Genomic DNA, 12,814 nt, shown 5'->3' with positions numbered 1-12,814 from the left:
CTAAGTTATCAATAACTGAGATTGTAATTAGTTGGATTTAAAATATTTTTTATTTAATCATTAAATAATATTAATAGTAAACATTTACAAATATGAACAAGCAATTGTTCCAAGCTTTTTTTTCATATATAAATTATTTTAAAAATAGAATTGAAAAGTAAAGATGCTTTTAAAAATATTGAGTGGGGTCTTGGTGTGAACGTCCATGAGATTCCATTTGTAGTTGGAGTCGGACTGATGAGCTGTTGTTTTTGTAAATAGTCTTCTTGAAGTGGGTCACATTAATTTGGATTTTTGAGATACTTCCAAGTTTTTTTGTTTCACAAATCATCAATGCTAGCACGTTGTCTGAACACTCTGAACTTTATTTTTAAATAATAATAATTATTATTATTATAATAATAATAATAATTATTATAATAATAATAATTATTATTATAACAATGGGTTTATGTGCAACTATCACTTCTTTTGTCTCTGGGAAATATTTTGCTAGTTTTGGCTCACAAAGTTTTTAAAGATTTTTTTTTATATTTATAAGTTTTGAAAATAAATAAATAATTTTTTACTTTTCTAAATATCATGATATATTATTGAACGGAAATTTTCTACTAAATAATAAAAAATTAATTATAAAATAAATAGACGCTAATGGTCTATTTTGCCCAAGCCCATTTCAATTTAATCCAAATTAATAGTTATTTGGCATTATTAGTAACAATTTCCAAAATTTGGTCAAACATGTACTTATCACGGAAAGGAGATGAAGACTTTTAAGTTAATTTTTTCTATCAACCAGTTTCAGCGTGTAGATGAAATGTACAACGTATATGATTGAGAGTCAACGTTAATTGAATGATGTTTTAGCAAGTTTTTGAATACTTTAATTTTCATTATATAATATTCATATAAAGGATTATATGGAATAACGAGCATATTATTATTATTATTATATTATTATTATTATTTAAATCCAAACAAATCTATCTAGACAAATAACTTATTATAAAGGATTATATACAAAAGTCTAATTAAGTATTGTGAGAAATAAAATAATTTAGGTAAAAAAATAAAATTTGAATTTCTAGTTTTATAATTTTATTAGAGCCATTACCCTTCAATAAATCTACAAGTTATCACCATCTCAGAAGAGTCAAGAAGCCAACACACTTGTGTCTGCTTCAATGAAGTCTTAAAAAAACAATCCAAATCTCTTTCAAGACAAGCAGTATTCCTAAGATTCTTCTCATTAATAATTTAAGAAAAAATATAAAAATAAAAAACCATTCTATTTTCACAATGTCTTATGTAGCTTAAAAACTCAAAAATCCAACAAAGTTTTAAAAATATATTTTAAAATGTATGTTGACTAAAGTAAAAAAAAAAAGAGATGGCCATAAATACTTTTATAAAAATATAAAAAATGTATTAAATAAATTTAAAATATTGAATCAAATATTACTCTGGAGTTAAGTTATATATACATATATTTCTGAATTATTGGGATCACGTAACATTTTGATATCAGTAGTCCTAATTAATAAAATACATGTTTAATTCCGGCATTGTCTAATTATTTATAAATAATTATAAATAAATTATATGTAGAATTCAAACTCTCAATTTTTTAGCATAGAGAAAAATATAGAGATAAATTAATATACTAACTAATATATTGTTACATATTTAAAGTATTTAAATTAAAAATATTTGAAAATTGAGCAATCAAGTAGAAAAATCAGTAAAGAGGCTCCAAAGTGGTACAGAAAAATAGGTCCACAAACAACAGTTAACCTTAATGAGTAATGACAGGAATCGGCAACAACCCCTCCCTCCCTTTGGTTTTTTTTGTGGATAAGTTCTCATTGGTGTTTTTATCAGCAGAGCAATGCCTTTAGGCTTTAGTGGACTCTGACGTTCACTAGAGTCAAATTGACATTTCTTTAATTAAATATATAACATTAAACCTTAATTCATCTTCCTAAATATTAATTAACACTAAAAAAAAAAATATCAGTTTAGTTTGATAGATTCTAATAAGTATGCAAAGAAGCCAAAGTGAAGAACAGTCACCAAAAACACTCGTATAGAACCATCACCAATGAAAGCCGGAGCCGGAACCGAAGCCGATGCCGGCGCCAAAGGTAATGAAAGCCAAGGGCGCAGCTACTGGAGCCGCAGCTGGCGAGACTTATTCCCAGAAGAATCATTCCAGAGCTGGGGCGCCTACTGGCGCGCCGTAGCCGACACTCCTCACCGGCTCAACGACCGGTTCCAATCCCGGTCCTCCGACGCCGCCGAGCTCGGCTCCGTCCGGCGCCGCAGCGAGAACGACATGAAACGGTGCCTCACCTGGTGGGACCTCACCTGGTTCGGCTTCGGCTCCGTCATCGGCGCCGGCATCTTCGTCCTCACCGGCCAAGAAGCCCATGACCACGCCGGCCCCTCCATCATCCTCTCCTACATCGCCTCCGGCGTCTCCGCCATGCTCTCCGTCTTCTGCTACACCGAATTCGCCGTCGAGATCCCTGTCGCCGGTGGCTCCTTCGCTTACCTCCGTGTCGAACTCGGCGACTTCGCCGCCTTCATCGCCGCCGCTAATCTCATCCTGGAAAGCATCATCGGATCCGCCGCCGTGGCACGTGCCTGGACTTCATACTTCACCACTCTCCTAAACCGACCTTCAAATTCACTCAGAATCCATACGAATCTCGCCCAAGACTTCAACCTCTTGGATCCGATCGCCGTTGTTATCCTGGGAATCACTGGGACGTTGGCGATGGTGAGCACGAAGAAGACGTCGTACTTCAACTGGGTGGCTTCGGCGGTTCATGTGGTAGTGATTGTGTTTGTGATAATCGCTGGTTTTGCTCATGCGGAGACGAAAAACCTGAAGCCATTCTTTCCGTTTGGGGTTCAGGGAGTGTTTAGGGCGGCGGCCATTGTTTACTTCGCTTATGGTGGGTTTGATAACATAGCAACCATGGCGGAGGAGACGAAGAACCCATCTAGAGATATTCCTCTTGGGTTGCTTGGATCCATGTCCATCATCACTGTTATCTATTGTCTCATGGCTCTCTCCCTCACCATGATGCAGAGGTACTAACTCTTTTTTTTTTTTTTAATATATTTATATATTGATCTGGTTAAAAAATGTGTTTATTAATATTGTCTTCATGTGTTGAAACTTGAAAGATCAAAGCAAATTTAATCTAGTCTGATGATCTGATCTTGTTCTGTTTTAAATTTTTTGTTTATTTTATTTATTTAAATATGAATAAACCAGTGATGGACTTATTAAAAATATAAATGAAATATTGATTCTTATATTGTCCATTATAGATCCCTTTGGTTAAAAGAAAAACGTTGCTGCACACTGGCTGGCTACTAGCTTGTTTAATATAGGATGAATTATTTACCAGGTTTATAATAGTTTTCTTCTAGTTATTTATTAAGTTATTTTTACAACTACACTCACACTAATTATTGATACATGGGCAATTAAATTACTATACCACCGTACGTCAAGTTGATAAATTATGCATGAAGTATACCTTAATTCAAAAGCTATGTATTATTTTGTTGCTAGTAGAGAGAGGCATGCAGGATCTTGTGTAGTTTCCAAAGCAACGGGTTTGGACCTGCTGACTAATATGTGCATATAATAATGTGTCCTATAATTAATAATAAAGCTATCTACTTATCTGACCTATCTAGGTACTCGGACATAGACACGAACGCAGCCTATTCGGTGGCATTCCGGAACGTAGGAATGAAATGGGCGCAATACATTGTGGCACTGGGCGCGCTCAAGGGAATGACCACAGTGCTGCTCGTCGGCGCGCTCGGCAATGCTCGGTACATGACGCACATAGCTCGGAGCCACATAATCCCACCTCTCTTTGCTCTGGTTCACCCCAAAACCGGAACTCCCATCTACGCCACCATTTTAATCACCTTCTGCAGCGCTTGCATTGCCTTCTTCTCCAGCTTGGAAATCCTTGCAAGCTTGCTCTCCATTAGCACTCTCTTCATTTTCATGATGATGGCTATAGCTTTGCTTGTCCGGAGATACTACGTCAGTGGTGTAACTACAAAGGAGGAACAGGTTAAGTTAGTAGGGTTCTTGTTGCTCATTGTGGCTTCTTCAATGGGGATATCTGCTTACTGGGGAATTAGGCCTCATGGGTGGGTTGGGTATGTGGTGACTGTGCCTGTTTGGGTTTTAGGGACATTGGGGTTGGAGTTGTTTGTGCCACAGAGGAGGAAGGCAAAGGTTTGGGGGGTTCCATTGGTGCCATGGTTGCCATCTTTGTCCATTGCTACTAATCTTTTTCTTATGGGGTCTCTTGGGTATGAATCTTTCATAAGGTTTGGGATTTGCACTGTGATTATGCTGGTTTATTATGTGTTTTTTGGAGTGCATGCTACTTATGATGTGGCTCATGGTGAAGATGGTGAAATAGACAAGCTAGTTGATGGAAGTGATCAGGACAAGGTGGCAGCTGGAGGAGAAAAAGCTTAGTATATTATGTTAGCTATATTTATATTTGTCTTTCTTGTATGACTGTTTCATGTTTCCTTTATTTGGGACGGAAAACTTGTTGTAATGTGGGATGAAAGATATGAAATGTTGGTTTATCCATATCAATTGGTTCATACTGCAAGATTGTACGTGATCCTCCTTGGCCTCTTGTGTCGGCATAGATAAATTAATATAGACTCACAAAACTGAGGTACAGCATGTAACTAAATTTTCTTGATTTGATAATTCAAGACAAAATTTAAATATTATATTATAACATTAAATTTCAAGGGTGATTTTAAATAGAATGAGTATTATTAATTATAATATAATATTGTTTCCTCATTCATTAATATTTTTTTTTATTTAATTAATTGTGATGATTTTTTTTTTGAATAAAATAGATAAACTACAAATTTATTAAAAAACGGAGAGAAAGAAACAGAAAGCACTAAGTGCAGAAGAAAATACAAAATACCGAACATAAAAAATATAAAAGACTGTCTTTCTCATCAAGGATGAGAAAAACAAAATCTGAAAGTAAAGACAGAAAAGAAAAAGAGAGTAAAGATAACAAGCCGGGCGGTGAAGTCAAAACTACTCGGTGAACGATAAAAAGAAAATCGTGAAGATATTGGTAACAATTAAATTATTAGTAATTTATGTGTTTTTCTTTTAAACATTAATGGAGACAAAACTACCTGATTCTCCACTCCCATCAAAAAGCAAGTGTTTTGTCATTTCTCAAAACTCGTGAATGTAAACAACACAGTCCAACACCAATCTAACTTTTTGACAAAACATATATAAAATACATCCTATTATTTAGGAGTAGATAATTTATAATGTTCATTAAATTTATCTAAAATATTAAAAAAAAAATTCGATAAATTTTGTATTTAAAATAAATTATCAGAATGTAAAGGATATATACAAGATCCTTTCTAATTTTTTTCAAAAAGGTATCTTCACATTTCCATATATACATGCATATCTTACCACAACAGTTTTTATTTATCCTTCTGTCACGGGCCCACAATTTCTTTTTCTTTTTTTTTTTGGTTTCTTTAAATGGTACCCAAGATTCAAGAAAATTCAATAATTATATTTCCACGTTGTACTTAAAAGTTTTCGATCCCATTGTTCGAAATACACTCGTGCGCTTTCCCCGGCTTTTGGCATCGTACGCCGAGTGAATCGCTCGACCATTCGATCTCGAGCTTCGGCCATGGCCGGCACGGCGCCGGAACGCAGTTATTGGCGTTGGAGCAAAGCCGACTTCTTCCCCGAACCCTCCTTCAAAGACTGGTCCTCCTACCGCTCCGCCCTCTCCCACACTCTCCCCCGTCTCCGCAACCGTCTCCTCCACCGCTCCACCTACTCCGATGAACTCCACTCCCTCCGCCTCCGCAGCGAGCACGACATGCGCCGTTGCCTCACTTGGTGGGACCTTTCCTGGCTCGGCTTCGGCTCCGTCGTCGGATCCGGCATCTTCGTCCTCACCGGCCAAGAAGCCCGTCTCCACGCTGGCCCTTCTATTCCCCTCTCCTACGCTATCGCTGGCCTTTCCGCCCTCCTCTCCTCCTTCTGCTACGCCGAGTTCGCCGTCCACCTCCCTTCCGCCGGCGGCTCCTTCTCCTACCTCCGCGTTGAGCTCGGCGACTTCGCTGCCTTCATCGCCGCTGCCAACATCCTCCTCGAAGCCTTCGTTGGCGCCGCTGGTCTCGCCCGTTCCTGGACTTCCTATTTCGCCACTCTCCTCAACCGCTCCCCTGATTCTCTCCGCATCCACGTCCCCTCTCTCGCCGACGGCTACAACCTCCTCGACCCTCTCGCCGTCGTCGTCCTCATCTTCTGCTCCACCATCGCCATGCTCGGCACCAACGCCACCTCTCGCCTCAACTACCTCACCTCCATCATCGGCTTCGCCGTCATAGCCTTCATAATGTCCGCCGGCTTCGCCCATTCCCACTCTTCCTATCTCTCCCCCTTCACTCCATTCGGCCTCTCCGGCGTCTTCCAAGCCGCCGCCGTCGTTTACTGGTCCTACACCGGCTTCGACATGGTCGCCACCATGGCTGAAGAAACCAAAACCCCATCAAAAGACATCCCTTTGGGTCTCCTCATCTCCATGTCCTCAATCACCATCCTCTACTGCCTAATGTCCCTCGCTCTCGTCATGATGCAGCGCTACACCGAGCTCGATGTCAACGCTTCCTACGCCGTAGCATTCTCCAGCATCGGTTGGAACTGGGCCAAATACTTAGTCGCACTCGGCGCGCTCAAAGGCATGACAACAGGCCTGCTCGTCGGTGCTCTCGGCCAAGCTCGATACACAACCCAAATCGCGCGCGCACACATGATCCCACCTTACTTCGCGCTCGTGCACCCACGCACCGGCACGCCCATCTACGCTACTCTTCTCGTCACGTCTCTGAGTTCCATCATCGCGCTCTTCTCCAGCCTCGATGTGCTCTCGAGCGTGTTCTCGATCAGCACGCTGCTCATCTTCATGCTCATTGCTGTGGCTTTGTTAGTCCGGCGACACTATGACCGAGACAGCAGCACGCCCAAGTCTAAGCTTTTTAAGCTAGTCTTGTTTCTGGTTGTGATTGTTGGGTCTTCAATTGGGTTGGCTGTGTGCTGGGGAGTGGGTGTGAGAGGGTGGATTGGGTATGGGATTGCAGGTGGATTGTGGTTCTTGGGAACACTTGGGATGCAAGTGTTTGTGGCTCAGGAGAAGAAAGTGATGGTTTGGGGAGTGCCTTTTGTTCCATGGTTACCTTCTGTTTCTATCGCTGCTAATGTGTTTCTTATGGGGTCTTTGGGGTATCAAGCTTTTGTCAGGTTTGGGGTTTGTACTGCTTTGATGCTTGTTTACTACGTTTTGTTTGGTGTTCATGCTACTTATGATGTTGCTCAGGAGTTGTTGGATGATGAGGGTGGTGATAAGGTTGTGTGTGATCAATTGTAAGCTGATTAGTATTTTGATTTTGTTTGATTGCTAGATTGTTTTTTAGTGGATTTCAATGTATGGTTTTTTTTTTAATGAGAGTTTGGATGACCAAAACGGTGTATCTTTCGCCTGGTCCGTCAATGATTTCGGCTTGTGATAAGAAATAAATTTGCAGGGAATTTTGGGAAAACCATATTTTAAATTTGAAATTGCTCAAGGGAAATTGTTTGGGATTTGTTTTGATTTTGTTTTGCTTGGTTAGAAGATGATTTTTTGTCTTTTTTTTATTTATCCTTTTTAGAATTATTAAAGTTGTCCATAATGACGAGACTTTGATCAAATTGCCATGTGATTGTTTCTGGTCACGTCTCTATTCTCTAGAGACTGATTTGTATACAGCCGTGTGCCGCCTGAATTGGCAATTGGATCAAATCAAAAATATTAGAATTTTTTTTTTCAATAATAAAGGGAAAAAATAACAAATTTTTCATTAAAGTATGTATGTATATTATCTTAAATGGATTTTGTGTGAATAATATAATGAAAATAAAAAACAATGGTCGATCCATTTCCAACCTTAAAAGAAACGAATCATGCAACATGGACCCTAATGCTTGGATTGCATCTTCACTCAATAAAAAAAAAAAAATGCATATAATAAGTTGACTTCTAAACTCATTTGTTAACTCTCTCACAAACCCTAACCAACCATGCATCAAAGTTTAAAAAACTAAAAGTTAATAGGGTCGGTTAATCCAACTTACATTTATGTCAAGCCAAACCAAACCAAACTTGACGTCTCTCAATCAATAAAATATTCTAATCATAATAAAGCAAGAAGAACCATATCTTTTAAAAAAAAAAAAAAGATTAATTTAATTCCATATATTTAACCTTTTCAATTATTCGATGAATTTATTAAATGGATGATAAATTTATAATTAGTACTAAACCAAAGTTAATTAAAAAATTAATAAGGTCCACATATAAATCCAAACTTATTCCGTGGAGAACTCCACAAATTTAAAGAAGAAAGAAAGAAAGAAAGAAAGAAAGAAAGAAAGAAAAAGGGGAAAAATTCCACTCTTGTGAGTGAAAGCGAAGGGAGTGTGGGCAAATGAAGGCACGGCTCTTGATCACAGAGAAACTTCTCTAAATCTCCGTCTTGGATGCCATCTTCTCCTCTCTCTCCATTCATTTTTGGATCTTTCTCGTGCTTGTGGAGCCTCTATTGGCACCGCCCAGGTTCCCCATGTCTCACCTGCGCACTGGAAACCAGTTTTGATTGCGTTTGAGGTCCCTTTTGATCCGATTTAGGGTTTATTTTTTGATCTTCTTTGGCCATGGTTGGTTTCGGTGGGTTTTGAAGCGAAGCTGTTGTTTGAATCTCTGTTTTTTGGTGGCTTGGTCTCTGGGTTGTTGGATTAATGGGGAACAAGATTGGGAAGAGGAGGCCAGTGGTGGATGAGAGGTATACGCGGCCGCAGGGCCTGTACCAGCATCGGAACGTGGATCACAAGAAGCTCAGGAGGCTCATTCTTGACTCCAAGCTCGCTCCTTGCTACCCTGGTGATGAGGAATGCGTGCTGGATTTTGAAGAATGCCCCATTTGCTTCTTGGTTAGAGTCCTTGCCATTCCTTCATCATGTTGTTTCTTTGTTTTTCTTGAGAAAGATGCTATCTTGCAGTGGTATCGTTGCTCATGATATCTTTGTGTGTATGCTTGTGTGAATGATTTGTTTATTTCTTTGGTTTTAATTGTTTTAGTACTATCCAAGTCTTAATCGCTCCAGATGTTGTTTGAAAGGCATATGTACAGGTGACTACCAATTGATTGTGTGTGTGTGTGTGTGTTTTTTAGGTTAAATTCATATTTTATCCTTGATGTCCTTACAACAAGTTCCCTGTTTTTAGAATGTTTTCTACAGATGAAGCCACAGCAGTCTGCTCGGCCTACACAGTATCCTTTTCATATTTGTTCTGATTTTTTAGGAGAATTGGAATAAATTAGTTTTAATTTAGTGCTACATCTAAATTAACAGATGATTCTTAACTTGTTAAGATGTCCTTTCTGTAAAACTTCTAACTATGCTGTGGAGTATCGAGGTGTGAGGACAAAGGAAGAGAAGGGCATGGAGCAAATTGTGAGTTTTGTATCACCAATGGATCTTTCTTTGCTTGGTGTCTCTGTGTGAGTTGCGTGTTATTTCTACTGCTGTAGATTGGATTCTCTAACTCATCACTTTTCTTTTATATGTCTAGGAGGAGCAGAGGGTTATAGAAGCCCAGATACGAATGAGGCAGCAAGAGCTCCGAGATGAAGAAGAAAGAAAACAGAAGAAACAAGAGATGGTTTTATCGGGAAGAACGCTATCTCCTTCCCAAATTGAATACCAAGGTATTCTTAGTGGCAAACTTTCAGGTTTTCTGTTGTTTGCACCGTGTTTACATTTTCGTCTCTCTTGTGTGTTTTCTTATTCTCTTTGATAATAATATGATTATCCACTCAGCAGAGCCATCATTGAGATGTTCAACAGAATCTACTGAGTTGCTTTCTCCTCAAGACTCTTGTGTTGTGTCGGCAAGTAGAAGTAAAGTTCTCTCCAGACAGAACAGGTTCGTGGTGATTTACCTGCCTCTTCACTTTGTGGAGTTTCATCCCTCTGGGTCCGAATTTATGATGATGTTTCTGTTATTTGTAATTGCTTAGGATCTATCTTCATACAATTTTTTTTTGTTGGTGTTTGCCTTCCATGCAGTGATGTTCTATATTTACAACACAATCACCTCATGTGCTCTTATGTATACCTTTGAGATGACAGACAGTTAAAAATACATCATTATGCTTGCTTTTCTAGTTGATTGTTTTATCACAAAATACTTTTTCTCATAATGAAAGGTTGTGTGTTTTTCTGCTAGCATTTATTTTTTTGTTGACTGCTTACCAACTTAATTCTTTAGATTCATTGTTTATCTTTTGCGTTGTTATTTGTAATTTTTTTTTCTTTCATTTTACCTTGTTTCCTAATAAAATTTGCTATGCTTTCTCTAGCAGATATGGAGTGTATTTTTATTTGTTTAATTGCAGTATTTTTTATAATTAGGTTTCAGATGAAGTGTTTCTTTTATGCAATCATATGCTATATGTCTGTTAAATTTGCCCCTAGTCCTGTTTTTATTGAGTAACCAAATCTTATTTTCTTGTTTGGTGGTAAGTGTATGAAGGTTTACATCATTGTTTTGAATGTTTCAGAAATTCTTCATTGCTATGTTCATCAACTTTGTTTTTATTTGATAATTCCCTTTAAATTACAGAGATAATAACTTTGACATGGATCTTGAAGAAATTATGCTCATGGAGGCTATCTGGCTTTCTATTCAGGTGACACTGTGCTGACATTGTTTTATACTATTGGATTAACTACTAGTTTGATAGTTCTATGGGACATTGTCATGTTGCTCTGGTAATTCTAAAGGCTTACAGACCATATAACTTCTCAATGATATGCCATCTTTGAGGCCTACAATGATAGATTTATTGCTGAAATGTGAAGCATGATGTAAAATCAATTTTTTTCTTTCTTTGGGTACATTGATTGGAGTACAGTGCTGTTTATACAGTGTATAGTCATATTTATTACTTCCATAAGTTTGTGGCTTATGTTAATGGAAAATTGGGCACAAAAATTTCTTCATCTGTTGAATTAGGCTGCATTTAATCAAGGCATGCTATGAAATTTTACTTCTTACAAGAGAAACATTACTTACATTTGTTTTAGGTATATCATTTCTGCGGCATTGTCTAACAACATGGTTCCTAGAAAAAGAGTTTATAATTCTATTGATTGTGCTGTGTTGTGCCACTCAAGTTCAAAGCTTAAATCGGTGAAACTATTTTAAACCGCTTTCAATTTTCAATGTTGGTGCACGGGATTGCTTCTGCTGCAATAAGCTCGTGCTATTAGGATGCTTTCTAATCTGATCTAAACACGTGCTTTATCTCCTTTGCAGCTTTTAAGATTTTCTATATGATGTTTTACCCAAGTATCCATAATAGGATCTTTTGCAAAATCTCCTTATTAGCTAGTGTTACCAGGTTATCATCCCCTTTAATATATACCATGTGGGATATCTGTACTTATCTCAGTGTTCTCCTTGTGCTTAATATAATGATCAATCTCATTTTCTTGAATTCAAAAAACAATGCTAGTTAGCCTGCATGAGTATAGGAAATAATCATATTGTATTTTGTTTGATTTGGTATATGATTATCACAGCTTCCTAACCTAATTAGTATTTCTTGCTTTAACAGGAGCATGGTGCTCAGAGAAGTCCAGGTTGCGGCACCAGTGCTTTGCCCAAACCATCAATGTCTAATGCTTGTGATAACTCTCATGCAGTGGCTCACACTGAAGCATCTCCAACCCTAGCTGACCGGTTGCATATGCGGGGAGATTCCGCTCAACTAGCCGAAAGCTATCCCACAGAGAGCTGGACCAATATGTCATTGGGCAATCAGCTGGAAGCTCTGCCAGTGGAGGAGAATGCATGGCCATTGGACCATGAATCAGAGATTGCAGAGGCCGGCACCAGCTACGCTAGTTCTGATACCACATCAGATACTGGACCTAATGCATTAACACTTCCGGGGGTTAACATCATTTCTGGTCACCCTTTGCCCGACAGCTTCGAAGAGCAAATGATGCTAGCCATGGCTGTTTCACTAGCAGAAGTTTAAGCCAATACTAGTCCTCCGAGACTCGCATGGATGTAATTAGCTCCATGAATTATTTCCATGAGGAACTTGATTAAACCCCTCTAGTTTTTCTTTCCATCTTTGTTTTTCTCCAAATCGGTTCTTGTTATAGCAGTGGCATTTGTGATTCAGGGGTTGTTATTGTGTAAGAAGGGGAAGGGAATAGAGAAAGAGATTGGTACTGCTTGGCATTTGATGTAATATATATATATATAGTTGACTTCCTGTATGTAATATTAGCTTTATTTTCCATCAGTAGAGCTTTAATTTATATCGCTCTGTTTTTGAAGATATGGAAAATTGACAAGACTTGGTATAAATCAATAGATGGGTGAGAACCAATGATAATAATATAATTAATAGTTTATATTGTCAAAATCTAAAGTCAAACTCTTGTTGTTGATTGATTCTCTCAGCCATATGGGAAGCCAAAGATGGTTGCTCCACGGAACCTCGCTTATCATAATTATAAACAATCTATAAATCCACTTCCAAGACTTGGACATACAACCAACCTTGTGTTGTAATCATGTATTTTCTATATATTAATAACACATTACTCGTTGACAATTTGTAA

General features: G+C 38.1%; 3 protein-coding genes across 6 annotated transcripts; all 3 read left to right on the top strand.

The window, feature by feature from the left end:
* The first annotated feature begins 2,009 nt into the window (after positions 1–2,009).
* On the top strand, positions 2,010–4,645 carry LOC120262163 (cationic amino acid transporter 5-like). The gene is made up of 2 exons (XM_039270234.1): positions 2,010–3,099; positions 3,718–4,645. The coding sequence occupies exons 1-2, from the start codon at positions 2,102–2,104 to the stop codon at positions 4,523–4,525; spliced, it is 1,806 nt and encodes a 601-aa protein (XP_039126168.1). The 5' UTR covers positions 2,010–2,101; the 3' UTR covers positions 4,526–4,645.
* Positions 4,646–5,649: 1,004 nt separating this feature from the next.
* On the top strand, positions 5,650–7,595 carry LOC120260381 (cationic amino acid transporter 8, vacuolar-like). Its single transcript, XM_039267849.1, has one exon. The coding sequence runs from the start codon at positions 5,754–5,756 to the stop codon at positions 7,497–7,499; it is 1,746 nt and encodes a 581-aa protein (XP_039123783.1). The 5' UTR covers positions 5,650–5,753; the 3' UTR covers positions 7,500–7,595.
* Positions 7,596–8,523: 928 nt separating this feature from the next.
* LOC120262029 (E3 ubiquitin-protein ligase GW2-like) lies at positions 8,524–12,557 on the top strand. 4 transcript variants are annotated; one of them, XM_039270063.1, is made up of 8 exons: positions 8,524–9,100; positions 9,249–9,300; positions 9,396–9,441; positions 9,544–9,625; positions 9,744–9,879; positions 9,995–10,097; positions 10,797–10,863; positions 11,794–12,557. In XM_039270063.1, exons 1-8 carry the CDS (start codon positions 8,909–8,911, stop codon positions 12,217–12,219), a joined length of 1,104 nt encoding a protein of 367 aa, XP_039125997.1. In that variant the 5' UTR covers positions 8,524–8,908; the 3' UTR covers positions 12,220–12,557. The 4 variants fall into 4 exon arrangements, with proteins under 4 accessions (XP_039125997.1, XP_039125996.1, XP_039126000.1 ...); XM_039270062.1 differs by having other exon boundaries at positions 9,992–10,097; XM_039270066.1 differs by lacking the exon at positions 9,249–9,300 and having other exon boundaries at positions 8,945–9,100; positions 9,992–10,097.
* The last annotated feature ends 257 nt before the right edge of the window (positions 12,558–12,814 follow it).

The sequence above is a fragment of the Dioscorea cayenensis genome, chromosome 5 (genome assembly GCF_009730915.1).
Source record: "Dioscorea cayenensis subsp. rotundata cultivar TDr96_F1 chromosome 5, TDr96_F1_v2_PseudoChromosome.rev07_lg8_w22 25.fasta, whole genome shotgun sequence".
NCBI lineage: Eukaryota > Viridiplantae > Streptophyta > Magnoliopsida > Dioscoreales > Dioscoreaceae > Dioscorea > Dioscorea cayenensis.
This window is presented reverse-complemented; position numbering and strand designations above follow the sequence as displayed.

What these genes read in the sequence shown, in the direction of transcription:
- LOC120262163 (XM_039270234.1), top strand. Translation starts at nt 2,102, where the DNA reads ATGAAAGCCGGAGCCGGAACCGAAGCCGATGCCGGCGCCAAAGGTAAT. An exon ending in TCCCTCACCATGATGCAGAG is followed by an intron (nt 3,100 to 3,717) that starts GTACTAACTCTT and finishes TGACCTATCTAG; the next exon opens with GTACTCGGACATAGACACGA.
- LOC120260381 (XM_039267849.1), top strand. Translation starts at nt 5,754, where the DNA reads ATGGCCGGCACGGCGCCGGAACGCAGTTATTGGCGTTGGAGCAAAGCC.
- LOC120262029 (XM_039270062.1), top strand. Translation starts at nt 8,909, where the DNA reads ATGGGGAACAAGATTGGGAAGAGGAGGCCAGTGGTGGATGAGAGGTAT. An exon ending in TTCCCAAATTGAATACCAAG is followed by an intron (nt 9,880 to 9,991) that starts GTATTCTTAGTG and finishes TTATCCACTCAG; the next exon opens with CAGAGCCATCATTGAGATGT. An exon ending in CTATCTGGCTTTCTATTCAG is followed by an intron (nt 10,864 to 11,793) that starts GTGACACTGTGC and finishes TTGCTTTAACAG; the next exon opens with GAGCATGGTGCTCAGAGAAG.